General features: G+C 51.4%; 1 protein-coding gene and 1 long non-coding RNA gene across 2 annotated transcripts; one reads left to right on the top strand and one right to left on the bottom strand.

The window, feature by feature from the left end:
* Positions 1 to 667: 667 nt before the first annotated feature.
* Positions 668 to 20,390, bottom strand: LRRC75B (leucine rich repeat containing 75B). Its single transcript, XM_035340545.1, has 4 exons — positions 19,500 to 20,390; positions 14,852 to 14,980; positions 11,886 to 11,998; positions 668 to 2,315 (listed from the first exon to the last, which is right to left on the bottom strand). Exons 1-4 carry the CDS (start codon positions 19,761 to 19,763, stop codon positions 1,793 to 1,795), a joined length of 1,029 nt encoding a protein of 342 aa, XP_035196436.1. The 5' UTR covers positions 19,764 to 20,390; the 3' UTR covers positions 668 to 1,792.
* LOC118174857 lies at positions 2,943 to 8,147 on the top strand. Its single transcript, XR_004754788.1, has 3 exons — positions 2,943 to 3,128; positions 3,450 to 3,554; positions 8,012 to 8,147. It is a non-coding gene; the product is annotated as an uncharacterized LOC118174857 (long non-coding RNA).
* Positions 20,391 to 21,368: the final 978 nt, after the last annotated feature.

Consider the following 21,368-nt stretch of genomic DNA (forward strand, 5'->3'; position numbering starts at 1 on the left):
TACAGGTGTCTCTAAAGCCAGCCTTCTTCCTCAGGGGACATGGTCTACTTGAGGTTTTTGGCAGTTGATCAGAGATACGGATACCACCTGGTGCCCCCACTCTTGGTCCAAAGGGGATAAACCACTTGATAAGTAAGTTTCACCAAGTTGCTTTTGCAAGATCTTGAGAGATCAACAAGGAGTATGAAAGAATCTATTTCATGTGGATTTGTGTGTCTTAGTATATGAGAGTTTCTTATGTGCTGAGACTCCCAGAGAGAGTCAGCAGAGAAAGACAAGGTTACCATTTGTAATTTAGGAGGGCCAGGATTTGTATGTTGGTATCCTTCTTAATTCATTTGATTTCTTTAACTCTTAAGTCTTTCAAAATCATATTGGCTCCCTGAATTCCTGTGGGGACAGATAATCTAGAGGACTTGACTTATCAGATAAAGTTTTTTTTTTTTTTTTTTTTTTTTTTTCAGCATGAAAGGCCACAGCTTACCTCAAATGAACACACATATTTCATCCTCCTATGAGGAATGAACCACACTCACTGGTGTGAATGGCACCTGCTGATCCTTTCCCACTGCTCAGGCGCTGCACAAGAACTCTTGGTCCTTATTTTGCAGCGACTGGGCTGCTGGCTCAGTTTGTGAACAACCCAGATACTCATACTTAATAGTGCTTCAGGCTTATGTCCAAGAGAATTGTTTATTGTGTTTATATAGAGCATGAACAATGTGGAAAACACTAGAAATTTTGCATCACTGGTTTGGTTTTCGACAGCATTGGAAATGGCAATGCAGCTGCTCACATCACGTCTCTGCATTAAGAGGTGTGCAATATGCCACGAGGAGCCAACACTTTGCGCTTTAGTTTGGGAAGTGCCCACCTCTGGCACGTTTGCTGCTTGCTCCTCTAGTGTCACAGTTATGCGCTTAGCTGTCTGATTCTTCTTAATTTCACTTGGAAGTTGTAATTTTAATACAAAAACACAGTTCTTGAAACCAATCCTGTTAAATCACAAGACTATTTCCCCTCCCTTTTCTACCCTCGGCCTTCCCATCCCATCCCAACTCATCCCATCCCCCATGCTCCCACCAACACATACCTCCTTCCCCTCCCTCTCACCCCGGTCACACAGCAAATATCCTGATGCTGCAGTTCCAAGCCATGTGTCCGCCCCGGCCTATGCAATCCAATGGTCTCTGACCAAGTCCCTTTGTTCAGACGTTAATACAAAACACACAATAGGAAAAAAACAAAACAAAAGGAGCCAGACACAAGAGGGAGACACACTGCCGGGCTCCAGCTCTGGCCTCTGAGCCCTTCAGCTAAGCTCCATAACAGCTAGGCTCTTGGGGTACCTCCTTTCACACTCAAGACTGCAGGTCCCAAGCCTTCCAAGGTGCCTAGGAAAAGGAAGAAAGGAAGTAAACTACAAGCCTGTTTCTGTTTTAGGTTTTCCCCCACATCACTTTCCCTCAACCCAATGGCTTCTGGAGGATATTCTTGACTTCAACAGGTCTTTTCCCGTCTTCCAGTGAGACCCTGCCTGGGGACCAGGTTCACTGTAAGTCGCTGGTTCCTCTCTGTAACGTGGGCGATGGGTTTGGTAGTGAGGGGAGGGAGTGGAGCACGCTGGGGGGACCGACAGGCTTTTGTCTCACAGCAAGTTGGGGGGAGATGCCAGGGAAGGCGAGAGAAAAGCGCCAAAGGAAGCCGGTAAAGCTGGCCCTCTGCTCGGTGTTTGTACTCAGAATTTCTCCTTGGGGCGGCTTCAGTGTGCCAGCGCCGGCCTGTTGTCCAGTCACCTCTCGCAGCCCTGCTGAGGGAAAGCACGTGGCGGGGTGCTTCCTGCTTCTTCGTCCTCCAGCTGGCTGCCCTCCTGCCCACTGGAGATCTCTGAGTCGCAGTCGAGCGCCTCGTAGATGGTAGGCAGCGTGGTCTGCTGGCTGAGGCGCTTGCGCAGGCCCACGAGCAAGGGTTGTGGCATGGAGGAGACATCCACGTTGTTGCCGAGGTCCACCCAGGCCAGGCAAGGGAACTTGTTCATGTCCTTCATGGTGTCAGTCAGCTCCTTCATGGTCGCCCGTGTCAGTCGGTTGCCATTGAGGGAAAGGTGAGTGAGCTTGGGCAGCGCCCAGAGGAAGGGCAGCAGCAGGCGCACCATGTCATCGTTCAGCTCGGTGAAGCTCAGGTCCACGGAGGTGAGGTGGTCCCCATTGTTCTGCAGGTAGTAGGCCATGCGGTGGACATCCCGCATGGTCAGGGGGATCCCTGACAGATCCATCGAGTCCTGGCTCACTTTCTTCTGCAGGCTGGTCTTCAGGCTGATGATGGAAAGGGATAGAGAGAGATCGTTAAGGGTATACACTTAGAGCAGGGGAGGGCTCATGAGGAACTTGGGCTAGAACATTCAGCAAAAGGCTAATGGAGCTTGTCTGGGAAATGGGCACAAGGTCTGCACCATGCCTGTGGGCAGATTGTGTCCTGGAGCTTTCCTGTGTGTTCTCAGCACTTGTACGTAAACTTTGCAAGAACTGGCTAACCCTGTGTTGCTAAGCTCTCTTCCACTAGCACATTTCAAAGGGTTTGTCTGTATGTGCACGTACAGACATTCAGTGCTGCGTGGACAGCAGAAATAACCATGGCAAGCAAACTTTCCAAATGCACCGGTTTGCACTGTGTGGGGGCTGTTTCTGTGCCACTTCTCCAGGTGAACACCAAGGTCTGTTGCAAACAGATTTTTCTGCAGAAGTAAATCAGCGTTAAAAGGATGAGAAAAGGATATTTTGTCAAGAAACAATCTCTAGGCAAACTGCTCTTCAGGAATGGATTTACCACATCCCTGTAAGAGCCTTCCCCAGTGTCCCTCAAGCGGTAAACAGCACCAGTAGCTGTTAATTTAGGTCCCTGTGGTCAGAAGATCATCTGGGATCTGCTGCAGCTGTGAGGAGGTGGGGAGAGCATAAGGGTGCTAAAAGAAACCTAGAGAGAGTTGGTTTTAGCTGTGGTTCTTACTGTTTGCCTGGCAAGTAGGAGGTGGAGGAGGAGAAGGAGGTAGGCTGCACAAGTAAAGGTGTGCTATAGGGCTGTTGGATTTGCAAAATGAGCAGGACCTGGAGCTCTGTGATGGACTGCAGGTCTGTGAGAATGCTGTGAGAAGTGGGAGCTGTGGGGCTATAGGAGGTGGGGGGGATGTTGCAGGACTGAGTAAAAGTGTGTGCTAGTGTAATGTCTGAGAAACTTATTCTGCTACGTAAATAACACTCGTCTTGCTGTCCTTCCAATTGTGTCTGTATCAGTCATAAGGGTATGGGAGCTCTATCAGGATCCCCACTGGTGTCTTTAGTCACTTGCTTTGGGGGTGTGAAAGTGCCTTGTTGGGGTCGGGAGGAGCAGGGTGGACTAAGAATTAACCACCAGTTTGAAGGTGCCCACTCTTCCTATCTGGCTCTCTGTAGTGTCCTGCACGGCTGCGGCACAGCCAGGCCCTGAGAGCAGCGGGTACGTGGGGACATGCAATTTCCTTGGAGAAGGTTGCAGCGCCACGGGAGCTACCATGGCAGGTGAGAATGACCCCTCGAGCTTTAGTGTTGCCAGGCCCTTCTGCAGTTGTGGGGAGGATGTGATGCTGCCTCTGAAGCTTTGCTTTATGTATGTAGTTAATGGCATCCCAGAAACTTCAACCCCTAATACTCCCTGTGGGTGTCTGATAACACAGGTGAATAAATGTGCTTCAGTGTACGCATCAACCCTTCATGGACACATTTGATGCTGATATGCCCACAGCTGTGCTTCCTTGAAGGAGTGTGAGGTGGAAGTGACCTTGCAGTTTGCCCTGTCCATGCTCTAGCCCCCAAATTCCTTCTCTGGTTTTGGCAGCACTTTGTTCTGGCTATTTCTATATGTGCTTGTGGGTCCTGAGGGAATTCATTGTGCAGGGCTGAAGCTGTACCTGCAAACATCCACTTAAGCTAATGAGCTCTCATGGTAGAAAGTGCTAACAGCATGGAATAACTTACATTCAGACCTGAAGGTTCAAAAGAGTCTCATGTAGTACTTACTAAATGTTTCCATTTAACATGACCCAGACCGCTCCCTCAGTGAATCACGGGAGGGACAAGCAGGGCAGTGCTTGGCTGCGCTGCCAAATAGCAGAGACTGATGTAGTGGGGAGTTACAATTGGTCCAAGAGCACACAAGCGAGCTCTCCAAAGGGCCTCTGCTTGGGAGCAGTACTTGGTATCTCTCTGATACCAGAGTCCCTGAGACAGGGCTGCAGAGAGTTAATCACCCGCATTGCTCACAGCAGCAGTGGAAGTTGTGAACTGTGTGTGCTGCAGTCTGGATGGCACTGGGCTACCCTCTTGTTTTTGGGTTGCTTGACAGCAGCCCAGGCTGTGCAGGGGCTGTATTTCTAAGTCTCACATGGAAAAACAGTTTTGTTTGTTTGTTTGTTTTTGGTATGGTTTGTCACCAGTCTCTGGCAGTGGTGTAGCACAAAGTACCACTGGCTGGTATAAGAGATGAGACAAGTCTCCTCTGGCCTCAGAATTGGTTTAGATTAAGGCTTTGGTGGTGTGTGTGTGGGGAGAATACAGGATAAACAAGGTTAGAAGCTAGCTTACAATTACTTCAGCATCTGCTTAGTGCAAGCAGAACCCGGGCCTCCTGAAAATTCTCTTCCCCAGTGCTATCAGCCTATGGTAGATCCTGGAGGGGGAGGCAGACGGGACACAAAGAGAAGGACCTCCTCACCCCAAGCCTTGTCTGTGCAAAGCCTCATCTGACCTGTCTGTTGTACTGCTACAAGGGACGAGCTTTAGTGCTACCACAGCTTGGTACGGGGATGGAAAGCAGGCTGGTGGGGGGGGATCGCTGCAGGTCTTGTCTGCAGTTGGCACCACTCCCTCTGGCAGGCCTCAGCATTCAGGTGCCATTTCTCCTGCTGTATCTGCAGTAACAGCTTTCCAAAGAGGGGGGTGAGTTTGAATGGCTCTTGATCTCTTTCGGGTGACTTGGCTCTGAGTGCAGGCAGTGTTAATTGGGGGAAATGTCAGAAGGACAAAAGTGATGTGCTTGTCTCACTGCCCGTTAAGCCTCCCCTCCTGTTGACTGCTGTGCAGGGTCTGCAGTAATAAGTCATGGATTGTGCTCGAGTAGAGCAAGTACCTCCTGCTGCTCTCCTGAGCAGCAAGCCAGTACCCCAAGGAAGCTTCAGTCAAGCAGACAAATCATTGTCCTGTAATTGATTCTCCAGGCTAGACTGCTTCTGGCTGAATGTGCTTAAACTGTCCAATGCAGTGCCAGGGCCCTCCTTCCTTTGCTGGCTTTTTGTTGTTGGTTTTTCTCCTCTCCTCTCTCTGTTTTTGCTGTTTCCTTTTGCCCTAATTTCTGTGCCTGCAGGGGTGATTCTGAACCTCCTGTCTCAGTTCCAGTGGTTTTCTCTTGCCTGTAAAAATGCCTCTAGCTGGAAAACACTGGTAGAAGCCTTGCCCTGGCTGACAATAGCCCCTAATGCTGCAGCAGCCCCTTGGCTCTCTGGCAGGTGAAGAAGCATCAGACCCGGCATGCTGGGATTCCTGGCAGTTCTTGCCTGCTTGGTGTTCCTGTGCAGCTGCAAGAGGTGTACCTAAATGCCATCTCTGGGGCAGGGCACAACATAGCTGACCACTCCTCTTGCTTCAGAGGGAAATATATTCCTTGGCCAGAGAAGTGGCAGGGATATATCTGTAAATGCTTTTACTTTGAATTATCTGACATCTGGTATTTCTGGAACTTTGAGTTCTATGACTGTCGGGGGCAGAGGGGAGGATGAGACCCCAAGCTCTCAGACATCCGTGCAGCAGCTGAGCAAATGCCAGGTTTATTTCCAGGGAAGTAGGTCACCTATTATCCCCTAATTTCTGCAAGTAAAATAGGCTTAAAGACTGCTTTAATTGAAGAAGCTTTCTTCTTTGTGTGAGACAAAACAATTACTTAGTGACATGGCTCTTGATGCACATGGGAATTGTAGGTGGAGGACTGCAAAGCACTGGAGGCTGGATTAACCTTGTGCTGCTGCAACTGGTGCTGTGTGTGAATTTCTAATTGCCAGGATTTGCATCTAGCAAGGATCTGGACCCTGGATGCAGTGAAGCAGATGGTGTTTGTATTCTCTGCAGCAAATTTAGAGAGGGAACTCTCTGCAGTGCTGGAGGAACAGCTTCAAGTGAGAAATCCAGCTTTCCTGTGAAACTGAACAAGAAGCAAAGGCGATCAGCAGCCAGACCTGCTGCCTGCCTGGAGCTGGATGCAGCCTCCAGTGGCGACCAGTGCCTGCCCTCCTGCCAGCTGAAGAGATTGTGCCCTTCAGCTTCTTCCTCATCAGCTAAATCCTTTGGTGCCTGTAGCAGCTCTCACCAGTGCAACAACCAGGACTGGCAGCAGCTTGGCCTCCTCTTGATGTTGTGGGGTTTGAAGGAATTTGTTCAGCACGAGTGTTCAGGGTCCTGTAGGTTCAGCCTCTTTGCACTGTCTCTGAGCTATGGAGAGTCTGGGAGGAGAGGTGGCTAGTTAGCCATGAGTCAGGTGTTTCTCGGCTCTTCTGCCTTGCACAGAGCCTAACAGCAGGTGTATCTGGATGGCTGCTTGGCTTTAAGCAGCAGTTTAGAGGATGGACGCTGGGCTTTTTAATTGTCTACTTAGCATAATCTGCCTTTGCTTCCCTGTGGCACAGGGTGCTGCTTTGAAGGGCTGGCTTTAGCTGCCTCTGATGAGACAAAGGAACGAGAAGCCTCAAAAGCGCTGACCTAGACTAACCCGGCCCAAGCTGTTCTGAGGCTGGGCCTCTGCAGAGACGGAAGCTGTGCACAAACGGGCCACTTCCATGAGGATTCCCTCAAGTCACATCTCCATCCTTGCACCCATGCTCTTTTGATCAGCCGGGGGGAGATCCCTTCCTGGGGACAGAAGGGAACACAAAGACAGCCTTCTTCCTGCCACCCTCCCTCTGTGACTTGGGAAGGACATGGATTATCCATAGGTGATGATGCAGCTGAGCACCTCTCATCCTCACAGCTGTCAGCCAACATTCTTGTCAGACCTTTACCTGTGCAAGAGTCACAAAGGCATAAAGTCCATGCTGCCACCCAGCCTGCATCCTCTCCTTCCCTGCTCATCTCTCCACCCATGTCCTGCTTCTCCTGCCTGTTGGTCTTGGATTTTTCCTTCTGATCTCTAACAAGGCAGTATCAACGTGCCGGCTGCCCCCTTCCATCACTAACAGCCTTTCCAGGTGTACCTGTCTCCCAGTGCTGCTGGGAGCCTTGGTCATGGGTAGTGGTTGGGTGTCAGCACTGTAAGCTGAGGGAACAGCTGCCGTCTCTCCACAGCTTATTCACCAGTTTGTGTCTGTCTGATGTCTCTGTGAGCAGCAGCTTCTCAAAAAAACATTGTGTGAGGCAGTTCCTGTACTCACATCTGACTCTTAACATGTGACTTTAGTTAATTGAGTAGTGTTCTCTAACTTGGCTTCCTGTCTCTAAAGCAGGAATGGTGATGGCTATTTACTCTGTTGCATAAGGGTGAAATGGAAGTTCTACTTAGTATTCATCTCAGGCAATGTGAAGGCTGAGATCTAATCTGCCAGAGCTGTCATCCATGGCCCTGAGTGATGTTTTCAAGAGTGGAAGAAAAAAAGACCCAAAGCCCTTTTGAGCTGTTTCCCTGCAGTCTTCTGGACACAAATGCTTTCATTGCATTTTTAAAGTGCATCTAATGCCGCAATGCCTGGGCAGTGCACATCAATAAATGAGCAACAGAGCAATGAGCCCAGAAGGAACATGTGGTTCCCCACCCAGCTTCAGATTAGCCAAGGTGTTTCAAAATGAAGCTCGCTTAGGCAGACTAACAAAATCTGTGGTGCAACTTGTGACAAGGAAACCCCAGATGTATGCAGTGTGTGAGTTACTGACTCCACGCACACAACTGCCTTTGTTCTTCCAGAACAGGTTACTGTGTGGATTTTTTTTCTCTGCACCAGGAACACCCTCCTTGCAAAGATCAGTATGTTTGCTGCCTGCATGTTTTATGGGTTCAGATTTGATCCTTTGAAAGGATCCTAAACAAAGGAGGGCACTGAGTAGCCAGCTCTGGGGTCAATGCAAGTGGAAGATGCATCAAGTTCCCTGACCCAGCCAAGACAGCTCAGTTGTAACCCACAGCTTCTAGACTGTAGTATAGGCTGTGCTCCAGCTCTCCAGTCAAAGGCTACATTCACCTGATACCCTTCTACCTCTCCCCTCTGAACTGTAGTCCAGCATGGCTTTGCCCTTGAAAAGTAATGAGCCCTTTGGATCCAGCCCTGTTCTGGAAGAGAACATGCAGTCTTCCCACAATGCTGAGCTAAGGAAACCTCGAGATATCTGAAAACAGTACTTAGTAATATCCAAAAGTTCTGCATCTGTCAAAATGTCACAGAAGTGGTCTTGATAGCCTAAAAAGCTTATGTCCACAGAGAGAAGCATTTCTTAACCCATTACTCTTTACACAATAAACATCGATTTAAATAGAAGCTGGAGTTAAACAACACCCTTGGATGTGTTCATCTCATTAAGGGTGAATAATCTATACAACTGTAAAACAGTTCTATAACTGAAGTCCCATTAGGATGTAAGAGACTGACAGTTGTGCAGTAAAGTCATGCTGGTTCCTGCTGAGAAAATGTTATCCTCAGGCTTTTAATGTTAAATCCCCTACAAATACAAGCTCAACTTCTCTGTTTGCTTAGGCAGCCTACCCAAGTAGCTGCAAGGTGGGGTGCAGGCTGTTGGCTGGAAGCTGCAGACCTGCGATGGGATTTTGCAGGAAAGGAGAAGGGAGCCCCTTGCTTTCAGTGTGGCAAACCCGGGCAGCTGAAATAGGTCCCTTTGGGTGAAAGCACAGCTGGAACACTGCAAAGCCTTGATTGCACAAGGCACACAGTTGCTGTCAAGTACCCACTAGCTGGCATGCAGAGGTGGACACATCTCCCTGCATCATCTGTGACAAGTTGATTGGAGAAACCAAAGATACCCTGGGCTGGATCTCCCCTCCCCACTCACTGCTGTTCCCTTCAGTCTGCTGCAATAAATTTTCTCCTTCCGCATCTCTCTGTGGGTTCTGCTTTTGGCCTGGGGCCTTCAGCTGGTAAAAGCATGTGGGCTGGTGGCAACTTGCAGTGAGCTGATTTCCCTCCTAGGCTCAGGGCCGGGGCCCCATTAGGATCACTCTGTTAGTAGCTGTTTGCAGGAATGGCTCTGCAGAGAAGGGACACAGGGAAACAGCAGCCATGGTGTCCTTCCCCTATAAGACACATTGCACCTTGGCTGCACTTGTAGCCCTGGGCTAAATCCATCAGTAGTAAAGGTGGTACGAGAAGCAGGTAGGCCCTTTGGCTTCAGCAGGGAGCAGGTTTGTGGTTAAGGATGTCCAGAAGGACATGTGCTTGTCTGAAAGCTCTCATGGTGTTTTGCGAACTTAGTCTGTTTGTGAATATTTGGTACCTGTTGGGGCTCTATGGCATCGATAGTGTAAGGGATTGCTGTGTATCAAAACAGGAGTGCTTGAAGAAATTTATCCTTTCTACTTTGTCAGTTCGTGGGTGGCTCAGGTTTGTACTTCTTGAGGGTTTGGGGTTCCACTGAGACTGGCTGGGGATGTGACTCGTTTGTTCCTGACCCACAGGTTTGTTGCTTGGCCATGGGGTGAACACCTGTGTATGATCTGGCTGTAGGAATGTGAGTCCTTTCCACCTCCCACGCCACATCTCCATAACAGCCCCAATGTAATTAATGCCTGGCAGATGCTCGCAGCTGTCTGTGTACTGGACATGTTAATTATCTTCTGGACCCATCTGGCACGCTGCCAGAAAGCAGAAATCACATTTCAGAAGAGAACAAGAGTACCAGCTCCATGAAAGCCAGAAGCCAGAGCTCAGGGGACCACAAAATTCAGTTTCTGAATATGGTTTGCATGCACTGATTTCTTTCAACTGTCCCAGATCCCCAGAAAATTTTAGAAATGCCTTCAGAAGTATTGCTGCTACATACATACTTTTTAAAGGTCCTTGAGGGCAGGAAGGGTACAAGCCAAGGGCATGGGTTCAGACACATCACAGTAAAGTGCTCCCGCTAGCAGATGGCAGGAAGTGTAGGATTCCAATCAGTTAAGAACAGCCTGGGCTGGACAAAATTAGGCCCTGATACCTTCAAGTGAAGCAGCTATTTCTTGCTTTCCTGCTACTGGCAACATCCATTTTCTTGCAGCAGCCAAAGATGCCAACTCTGCAGGTACTTTTTGCCGCAAACTGCAAACCAGTTCCTCTCCAGTTTTCAAAGAGGAAGTGCTGCTGTTTAATATTTAATCAAAATTTTGTCTTATATAACACCTCGCAGCTGGGTCTGGCTGCCAGGTGGGGCCACCCATTTCAGACCTATATTCCCCTCCATCACACGTTGCCTTGCTGCCTTCTCCTTGCTTGTGCTCACAGATGCTCTGTACCCAGCCAATACTTAGGGTATTACCTGACCCCTCTGTGTGGGGTTTGGGCCCTTTCTCTGGCCCCAGATGTGCTCTGTGTCACTAGTGGGTGAGTGTGCAGGCTTGCTGCTCTTGCTGAAGGATGGCAGGCTGGGTGCAAGCTGCTGCTCTGCGGTTTCTGGTACCCTGGGACTGACTGATGGCACTGTGCCTTTGATCCCACCTGTAGACTGCACTAACCAGCCTGCCCCGAGGGGTGCTGGAGAAGAGTGCATTAAAAGTCACAGAGCGTGCAGATCTGGTGGCAAAGGAGGCGGGGAGGGCTACAGATATGAGGCAGATAGCTTGGAAATTGTAGTGGCAGCAAGCCAATAGGATTTTATTCCTTAAGGCACGCTGGAGATCTACTTCTGAGTCAGAAAAAAAGGTGCTATGGAAATATCAATTCCCATGGGGAATTTTAAGTTACTGGCACATCCATCAAAGACTCTGAGAGTCCCAAGAAAGGCCAAGACCAGGCACTGCCATTTTTATCTTTTTACCCAATCCTACATTCATTTCTGGGAGGCTAATGGGGCTTTCTTGTAGTTGCTTCTCCCTTCAGCACTGGAGATCTGTGTCATAGGAAAATCCTTTGCTCAAAGAAAACAAGAGAAGAGGTGGGTTTAAAAGAAGTAGGGATTGCTCTTTACCTGGTTAGAAAAACCAGCAAGTATCTGGGGAGAACAAGTCTGGGTGTTTGAATGTGTTTGTAGTAACAGAAAGCAGCTGCCATTGGGGAGCTGTCTGTGGCCAAGCGCTTTGAGTTGTGTTCCCTGTGCGTGAGGTCCTGCACCACCCTGGGTCCGAGTCCTGCTCCTGGAGGAGCTGTGGGAGGCAAGCAAGAACAGCCACCTCTCTGCCAGCCACCACAAAGTGCTCCCTGCGGAGTAGCGCACTCAGCTGGTGGCATTGCCTTGTATTGGGAGACCCTCCCTGAAGACAGGGAAGCTGTATGGGGATGAACAGGGACAAAGTGGGGCACAGATCTGGGGCTGGCTGAGCTCGGCAGAGTGCAGGGTGGCCAGCAGGGCTGCTGGCTTTGGCCGTGCTCCTTGGGCCACGCACCCTGCAGGCCCTTCTGGGAGGGCTGGCTGCTGTGGTACCACGAAGGCAGTGGGATTGAAAAGGAGCAAATAACAAAGCAGGCCAGGCAGAGAAGTGTTGGCACTGACACTGCGCAGTTTGGCTGGGATTTTCTAAGAGGCTGAGCAAAGGCTGCTGTGCAGGTTCTCAACCCTGCCTTTCTCCAAGATGGGTAGCAGGGGCAGACTGGGATGATGCTTGGCTGCAGCACAGTTTCTCCTGGCAGACCCCGCTCCATGCCCATCCCTGCTGTCCCCAGCCAGGCCACTTACCACACCTGGGACTTCCTCCGGGGCATGCCGTGTCGGTGCCATTTGGAGTGTGGGGTTAGGTGGTAAATAAGCTGCCTGCAGATCCTGTCTGAGGATTTCCAGGGATCATATTCCTGAAAGCAAAGGGACAGCTTAGTCTCTGTGTGTGGTGCTGCATAACAGGAGACAAGGGGGAGGGTGGCAAAGGGACAAGGGTGATAATGAAGCAGGGGAACGAATAGGAGATGGAGAAGAAGATAAAAGAGGAAGGGTGACAAGGCCAGAGATGCCTCTGCGTGACACAGCATCCTCTCCTAGGATGCCAGAAGCAGGAAGAACCTCAACCCAGCCAGCCTGTTCCTGCCCTGACTAGGGACTAGGGCTGCAATTGCACATCCCACTGGGGAGTGGGTCTGTGGCAGGTGGTCCTGCTCTAGGCTAGGCATCATGCTGCGTGTCCTGGTTAGAGCTCCCCTTGAAGGCAGGGGTGGCAGACAATGTGCAGGGGCTCTGTGCAGGGCCCTTTTCTTCAAAAGAGCTCCACTTTCACAAAAGCACAATGTTGAGGCAGCAGGAGTGTCTCAACTCCTCACTGTTGTATCCTCAGCAGCACCCGTGTGTAGATGAGCTGCTGACTCATTGCGTTACAAGACTGTGCTAAAGTTCTATTGATTACCTTGTTACCGTGCTTCCCAGACTGCATACTGTCTTTGGACTGCCCATCTGCTCCCCTGATGTGGAAGTCCAGCAGCCAGCACCCTTGCCCCATCCCCCAGGTGCTTCTGGCTGGGAGAGATGTGCTATGGGACTCCCCTGCTCCTCCTGCAGCAGCACCTGGACTCTTGGTCCTTCCCATGCTCCAGATAGGAGATGCTGGGACAAGGAACCAGCGCGGTCCCCATATTGTACCTCCTTTCCTTGCAGTTCATTCTTCTCCCAAATATTTGAGTTTGGGAGCTTCCCAGCAGCAGTTCCCTCCAACCCCTGCAGTAACTCATCAGGCACCAAGGTGGCTGCTGCTTTCCTGGTTTGATTTGTGCACACACCCCCTGTCTCCTTGACTTTGAAAGCACCTCTTTCCCTGGTGAAGCAGAATGACAAACGGCAGCTGCTGCAGGCTGGGATTTCTGCCTCCTCTGTCATATTTTCCAAATGCTGACAGAGACCTGCATTCCCCTTCCTCAGCCCTCCAGCCATGGTGCAACGTGTACGTTTAGGGATTTGATAGGTAAACACATAGTAAAGCTGTCAGGGAATACGCTAATTTATTCTTTATTGCAGGCTGTGCTGTGGGCCAACAGCTGCACGGTGACTTTTCCAAGCAGTCACTGAATCAGCCGAACATCCCAGGGACACGCTGCCAGCATGTGGCCGTTCTGCTGTGCCAAGTCGGGAGGGATCCCAGCCTCAGTGCTCAGCACAGCACTGCTCCCTTGGGAACCCCACAGGGACTGGTCCATGCCTGGGATTAGATGCCTTGTTGCGGGCCACTTCTGTGCTGGCAAGGCTGGAACTGGCACCCTGGTGCCACCTACATCAGCAAACCTTTCCAAGTGGGTGCACGTGCACACCAGGCTTCAGTACAGAAGCTGGCACAATGCCCTGCAACTGTTTGTTGGCTCACAACTGAGAATTACCCTCCTGTTCCTTCCCGTGTCCTTGCTGATTTAATTTCCACTGGCAGGCTGGGAACTGCACTCAGCTGCTTGCCTGTAATGCAGTTACAACCACCAGGTGCTCAGCCAGGGGCAGGGAGGGGACGTGGTCTGCTGATGTGTGCTGGTGCTGTGGGGTGCTGAGTCTTTCCAGCCCCCCTACTTAAACTCCTGGTGGCTTCAAGGGGTACCTGAGGTGCTCAACAAATAGGGAGAATCTTATCTATACAATGGCATGTGGCACCCCCCCCCTCCCCCCCAAAGGGCACTGCACAGTGGGAGGTTGGAGGTGGTCTGGATAAAACAATCTAGAACAGCTGGAGTTGAGGCCAGGTGAACTATGATTAAGAGGCCTGATTGCTACAACCTCTCCCCTCTGATTCCCTTTTAGGTGCTTATAATATTGGATAAAAATTACCCTTAAAAAGAAATTTTTTCAGGCTGTGTTGCAGCCCAGTGATGAGGATTAGAAAGCCACCGATTTGCACCAGGCATTCCCTAGGGCAGCACTGTGTGCTCTGAGCTGTGCATACTTAATGGCTCTCTTCACATAGGCTCATTCTGTTGCCCTCCTTATAAAGCAAACCTGACACTTGCCAAGCCTGATGAGCCAACGGATGGTGTTAGTGGTGGTGAAGGGTAACAAGTAGATGCTGGTGTTGCTGTGGGGCTGTGATATCTGTGAGGTCTGTCTGCATCTGCCTTTCCTTTTCTGCTCTCTTCATTCTCTGAAGCGCTGTGGCAGCAGTGCAGGGATCCTGCACGCATAACGTATTTGCTTTTTGAGCCCCGACTCATACCTTTTACTCAGAGGTCTGGGGGGTTATGAGGAGGATGTATTGTTCCCCAGTGAAGGTAAGGGTAATGTCATATGACAAAGCCTGAGAAGTGAGGTTTTGCTCCTCCTCACTAGCTTGGACAGAAGTGTGGGGATCTCTGTTCCCCTCTGCAGCCCCATAGACCCCCCCAAAAGCTAGCTGTTTTGAACCTCTGGGACATGTCTTTGGGTATGGCACCACCATCCACCTCCCCCACATCGTTTATTTTTATTTGGCATGTACCCTGCCACCAAGCTTTCTGTTAGCAAGAAAAGTAAATTCCTGATTTCTGTGCCTGTAACCTCTCTCTCCCCCAACTGCATTCATGTTCTGAGGTAGTTTTAACTGATTTCTAGAGAAATATGCACAAGAATATGTGCTATGACTCCAAGGGTGTATGCTAGCTGGCTCTGGAGGATTGCAGAACACCACCCAGAATGAGCCACCCCATCTGGGCTCGCACTGCTTCTGTGCTACATCGCAAAGTGTCCATGGAGCTGAGGGGAGGGTTCACCTTTTTGGGACACTGAAGATCTCTAGCAAGGCTCATCAGCAAGTCATGGGAGATGGGATCCACCAAGTTGAGGAAAGTCGCATTTTTGTAGAGGACTTCATTGAGGAATGTTCCTTCCAGTCCCAGGTCCTACAAGGAAAACAGACAGATACACAGGCTTCCTTGGAGCCATAACCATGAGGTATTTTGAAACCAGAAAGTAAGTCCCACAAGGTGCCAGCTGGTTACTCAGCATAGGAAACTATCTAGCAAAGGTGAAGCAGCTGTGCCTGACCCAGCATTGTGGTGATGGGGAGAGCTGCGTGAGATTCAGTGTGAAGCTCAGTTAGTCAGCCCACGGACCGACTGCCTTGTTTCCACCTACCGCAGGAAGGTAAGAGCAGTATCATTTACAGGCTGGATGGAGCCCAGAGTGAATTCTCTCCAGAGAAACTCACAGTTTTGTCAGCCTCAGCGTGTGAATCTGTGGAAGGTGCCATGCAGAAGGGCTGGCTCCAAACTTGCTACTCCAGTCTCGGCTTTTCTGGAAGAATTAAACCTTTTCTACAGGTATTCAGATACTGCCATCTACCCTGGTCCTGTCCAGTAGTACGAGTTGAGCTGTGCTTTGAAATTTTCAGTAAGTACTAAGCACTGGCAGTATTATTGTTTTAGGATGTAATGGTAAATTTATAGTTAACTCTGCAGGTCAGTCGTGGGAGTCCTCTTTCCATCTTCCACAATGTGAGCTAGGAGAACAACTTACATGCATGGACCCCTGGGTACATGGCACCTCTGGGCATAGCAGAAGAAACCTCAGTATCTCTGGGAACGAGGTGCCTCCCCAGGGGCCAAATGAGTGATACTGCAAAGAACTGCACTGTTTTTTGCTAAGAGGAAAGCTAAAAACCTAATATGACACAAGTATTACAACGGGGAGATACCACACGGGAAAACAGCAGAGTGTCTTGGAAAGAAAGACTGCAGAAACTCACATGAAAATAGCCTGAGGGCTGAAAAATACCTCAGCAGCAGAAAAGTAGAACAAAAAAGCTCCCTAACTGGGATGGTGCTGAGTTTGATTCAGTTGACAAGGAGGGCTCAGCTGAGGGAGGAAACAAGTCCTCTGCCCATCCTGCATGCTGCTGCCAGGAGAAATGAATAAGCAAATGGGTGCCCCATATGTTCACACTGCTCCAGTGAATGTGTGCTTCAGGCACCACCCAGGGAAAGACGCACTGAGAGCTCTTACAAAAAGAGGGAAAGCTGGGCGTGCACGCACACACAGATACATAACCAGCAGGGACAGTCACAGTTGGCAGAGGTGCTGGATCTTAACCCTAAGCAGCAACCAAAGCCAGTGCTGTATCCACTCTTTCCTGCTCTGGATATGCTCAGACCAAATCAAGCCGAGAGCACAACAGAGACAGATCCTGACTGCAGATCTGATGGAGAAAGGGAGAATAAATCAAATGCTTTTCAGCCCCACCACTGTGTGTACACAGACGATACTTGCAAGCAACCAAGGAACCCAAGCAGTGGATCAATCCACTGAAGGACAGACACAGCTGGATACAGGCCAGGAGTGTACCCAGGCATCATGCCAGTGTCTCCCTTAACCGTAAGGCTTTGGGGAAACGGAGCCTCCTACACAAAGTGTAACATGCATAGACGAAGATAGCTGCCAAGAGGATGGCATGGCTGAGCATGCAGCAGTGGATGTCAGAGAAGTAATTAAACTCCCCTAGTTGGAGCTATACCGCTAAGTTGAATCTGCATTCCCATTATAAATCCTGCCTGCAAGGTTTTTATATAAAATATAGGTGTGGTTATTCACTTTGCACTGATAGTCCATAAATTCTTAGCCCAGGGGCATTTTTTAGTTCATCTGACTTATATTCCTCCCTTGCACCCTCCCTCTCTTTCTTCCTCCTCTCCTCCTTCGTTCTTTGGAAAATGGGCCATCTAAAGGGTGGCTGCAGTTAGCAGAAAGCAGAATATTATGAATCTGGGCAGTTCAGTCGGCTTTGTGCTGTTATCTTCAAAATGACATTTGGCCAGTGTCTCAGCACAGGGAAATCAGATTGTACCAGCCTTTTGCTGGTCCAAGTCTAATGTCTCCACTAGCTCAGCTGAGCGTTGCCCACTCACACCAGCAGGAAAGCTGCCCTGTCTTTTGCAGGTGGGTATTTCTGGAACTAAGACCATGTGCAGTGGAGATGTTCAAGTGCTGCTGTAAAGAAATGTGTATGGGTGTACACCTGTAGTTTGCAGTTGTTCTCAGTGTGCAGTCTTCTAAAATACAGAAATTTTGCATCCCTGTTCAGTGGATCTGCTTAGAGCTGGCTTTCTTTAATTACACCCTCCTGATGTCCTAGGAATGCTCCACAGCCCCTTGGGGTCTGTAGCCCCCAGGCTGAAAAGCACTGGCAGAGCCACTTACAGCCTGCAGGGTAAATCTGCAGGGCTGGACTAGGTCCGTGTCCGCTGGGAGCAGCAGCTGCCTTGCAGCAGGAGGCACTCAGCAGCAGCCCATGTCCCTCAGTCTGGCCAAGTGCATCTGCTCCATCAAGGAGGTTGCAATTCTGCCTCCAAGGTTGCTCTACCTTCCCTGGGGGTTGCAACCACCACGGCCTAAGGCACAATGACAAGGTATGGTGGTAAGTGTCCTCACTGTCCACTGGAGTGAACAAGGTGTGTCTCTTTTTACAGGTAACAAACAGACCCTCACGTGGGATGCCTTCATCAACGACTCCTGAGAGTGTCTTACTGCCAAGGTAAGCCAGTCTGTGTAAGGAACGACATGCTGGGCACCGAGCTAAGGACTGAATTTACTTCAAGAGTGATGCAATTTTGTAAAATGATGAAAGCGGCTGATCATGGTACACTTTGAAGCTGGCATTGGACACATGAGGAGGACTGGTTGTGAGTGCCTGACCCCAGCCTGGCTGGCAGTTGTGTTTAGTCATTGAAAGGTGCAATACATGGTAGCAGTATAGCTCTCTGTCTCTGAAATCTTTGAGCGCACAAAGAATGGGAGGTTCTGGGGGCGTTGGCTGGGTTCCGCCTAACTTGGCAGAGGAAGGCTGCGGTGAGAGTACAGGATGCATGTCCCGCTGTGGCGGTGTGAGCAGATGAACAGGTAGTCGCTGTTTTGGCATGGACAGGCAGAGGCAGGGACCAGAAATACCAAGGAGAACTGGAAGGGCAGTGGGCAAAACATGCCCAGGACATGGCAATTCTCAGTGCAGACTTGGGAAGCCAGGCGCCCAGCTGATCCCGAAAGGAACTGGCAAGCTGCATGGAAAGGAGGGCTTGGAAAGGACCCTCTGCTCCAAATGGCCCTGTGAGTCAGCATTCAAAGCCCGGCTGTTCCCAGATGGACCTTCTGGAGACCTCAAGGTCTGTGAGGGATTTCAGTGCTTCAGCCTCAAGGAGAGGTGCTGAGCACTATAGGTAATGACATTTTGTAATTCTGGCCTCTGGCAAACCCTACAAAAGTCTGTTCATGTTATGTTGCCACACTTAGGAAGTCAATGGTTGACTCTTAACAGTGCTTTTCCAAAACCATCTTTGAAATCTTATTTGGTCCTTGTCTGCCATACAAGCTTTTTGCTGAGGGTTTATCTATCTACATACATGCAAGAAGGGTGTTTGTAGCGCTGGTAGTACTCCTCCCATGAACTCTAGAGCAGTGGACATGAAAAGTAGTGATGTAATTTTAGGTCTTGTAAATTCTTAGTCATAAAAATGCAACTTGCTGGTAGTGCACTGACCACCACTGTCAGGTGTGTTGCAAAACCTGGGGCTCTGGGACCAGCCAGGGCTGTTAATGCAGCTCCCTGCGGCTGCTGTGCTCTCTGGTAGCAGGGCTGCTCCTGCAACCCAGTCCCTGCTCCAAAGGGCTCGCACCCAAAGGCTACTTGCCATTGTAGCAAGACACTCACTGTGGTCCCAAGATATGGAGCGTGTCACTAGGTAATGAAGCGACGTGATAAGCTAAGAACTGATGCTGTTTTACACCTGAGTTGGAGGGAGGATCTGTCCCCTCTGCTATTTATTAGAGCTGCCTGCAGTCTGGGGGAGCCGAGTTTGTCTGGAAGGCAATGGTAGTGCTGAGCAGCGGAGGAGCTGGCTCTGCTCCAGCAGCGGGGCTCTGTGCTCAGCATCACTTTGGCACCAGGCTGTCTGCACGCTGCCTTCTCTGTCCCCGAATGGCGGCAGACAGAAGCAAGCTCCCACTGATACACTGACCCCTTTCCCTCTCCCCTCGGCCCAGGCTGTCGTAGGCGGCCTCCCCAACACCTTTTGGCTGCTCCCAGAGCCGGCTCTTGGCCAGCCTGCCTGGGTGGCGGTGGCAGGGGGGTGCCCGGCTGCTTTTCCCTGGGAGGCCGTCGATGCTGGGCGGGGCTGCGGCTCGGGGACCCCTTTTCCTGGGGGCTGCACAGCCCCGCTCCCGACCCCAGTTCCCGAGAGGGGGCGACTCCCGATGGGCAGCACAAAGAGCCGCGCCCCGGGGGGCTGCGGACCCCCACGGCCGGGCTGGGGAGGGGGCTCCGGCTGCTGCCCCCCCCCCGGCTGCTCCTGCTCGAGCATCCCCGGAGGTGGCGGCTCGGCTCGGCTCGGCACGGCTCTGCCCGGCCAGCCCAGTCCAGCCCGCAGCGCTTACCTTCCTGAGCAGCCTGAGGATGTGCACGGCGTGCTCCCGCTTGTGCTCCCGGATGGTGGCTTGGATCTCCCGCAGCCACCCCACCCGCCGCACGTAGGGCGCCGGCGAGGCTTTCCGCAGCACCCCGGGCAGCCTCTGGGGGTGGAGGAGCAGGGACGAGAGGTGGAAGTCGCCCCGGCCGCCCTCCGCCTTGCCGCCGTTGGATTCCTCGCCGGCGGCTCCCTCCTCCTCCAGGCTGCTCTGCCGGCTCAGCCGGGAGCCCATGGCCGTGCTGCTCCGCTCCGGGCACCGGGCTCCGGCCCGAGGGAGGTGCCCCGAGAGGCGGGGGGGTTCCGGCTGCCCCTCCCGGCCGGCTCCGCCCCGGCTCCCCCCGCTCCCCGCCTGGCGGTTCCCGGCGCTCCCCGAGGGACGGGCACCCGGGCGGGGTTATTGGCCCGTGCCCCTGCGCTTGTCTTGCCACAGGCTGGGCAGCCCCCTCTGCCTCTTCTCCCGGAGGCGCCTCCTCCTCTTCTCCTCCTCCTCCTCCAGGGCTCGTTCTGCTGGGGGGTCCTCGGTGGAGAAGACAAAGAGAGGAGCGGATGCCGGGACCGCTCCTTGCATCCAGGCACTCGGGGGGAGCTTTTATTCCCGGGCAACATCAACGCTACAAAAGGTTGTCGAGATTAACAGCGGTTCAAAACGTGCCATCTGGCTGGCAGTGCTTATGTGGGCTGTGTTTTCTGTCAGTCTGTTGTTGGACCCAGAGGAGGTGTTTTTACCAATCTAGAAAGTGGCAGGAATTTTGCCCACCGCCAGCCGCCTGCAACTGATAGTACAATTCTGGCACTGCTCCTCACCTGCGGTGGGCAGAAGTGTTTTCCTCATATGCATCCCTCCCTCCCTGAGCAATGCACAGCAAGTTTAGCGCATGCTTTTCCTCAGACGAAATCACTGTGATCCAACAGGATAGTAAAAAAAACAAAGCCTGGATTCCATCTCTAGCCACTGAGATTTTGCAGGCAGCCGAGTCATGTTCCCAGTATAACCAGTAGCTCAGCCTGACCTTCCGCATTCTGAAGCTGGAGTCACAAGGATGGTCCTGTTCAAGGCCATCCTCACACCGAGCCCAGGTGCCCGTGACAGACGGCAAGCCCTGCACACAGAGCCAGGTAGCTTTAATGTGAGGGCACACAGCTGTAGGAACAGCCTGGCCTCCCCATGTGCATCCGTGAGACAAGCATCACACGGCGCCTCTGCAAAGGAATCTGTTCTTGCGGCCAGTGGGCCCTCACTTGGGGAACGGCCATGCCTCTGCTCAACAGAGCCTGAAAGGTTCATTTGCATTCTCAGAATGCCACAGAGCCTTGGAGGAGGAAGGAGATGTGGGTGCTTGGCATCTCTGTAGCCTCTTTCAAATACTGCGCCAGGGGTGTGAGTCTGGATCGAACAGAGAGTGACAAAATGGGGCTGGACTGAGAAGCAGCCTGGCCAATACATCAGCTGTGCCACAGTATTTATGCAGGGCTCTAACTACAATCCGCCAAATCCTGCAGGCCCTTCTCAGAGTTTTACTTAGTGTTTGATCAGACAAAAGCCCTGACTCTCCCTCTCCCCGTTCATCCCCTCCCTGCTGTAGCTAAGCACCTGCAAGAGAGAAATTAGCATCAACAGATCCTGAGATATTGCTGAACCTGACTCAGGCTAATCCCAATTGGAGGGAGCAGATGCTGAGTAAGGACTTCAGGATCTGGTTGGAGAGCTCCCGGAGGCTGGGTCACGAGAAAATCACTTTGCTGTATGGGGTGCAACGTTATGGCTTCAGCAGTGTCACTGGGAGCCAGGGGGGAGACAAAAGCTGCCTGGCTGCCAGCAGTGTTAACGGAGGATGTG

The sequence above is a fragment of the Oxyura jamaicensis genome, chromosome 15 (genome assembly GCF_011077185.1).
Source record: "Oxyura jamaicensis isolate SHBP4307 breed ruddy duck chromosome 15, BPBGC_Ojam_1.0, whole genome shotgun sequence".
NCBI classification, from domain to species: domain Eukaryota; kingdom Metazoa; phylum Chordata; class Aves; order Anseriformes; family Anatidae; genus Oxyura; species Oxyura jamaicensis.

Bases quoted from the DNA above. Each gene is read 5' to 3' on its own strand.
- LRRC75B (XM_035340545.1), bottom strand. From the start codon at position 19,763: ATGGGCTCCCGGCTGAGCCGGCAGAGCAGCCTGGAGGAGGAGGGAGCC. The intron at 14,981-19,499 runs GTAAGCGCTGCG...TTTTCCTTGTAG, and splicing joins TCCTCAGGCTGCTCAGGAAG to GACCTGGGACTGGAAGGAAC. The intron at 11,999-14,851 runs GTGAACCCTCCC...CTTTGCTTTCAG, and splicing joins ATCTTCAGTGTCCCAAAAAG to GAATATGATCCCTGGAAATC.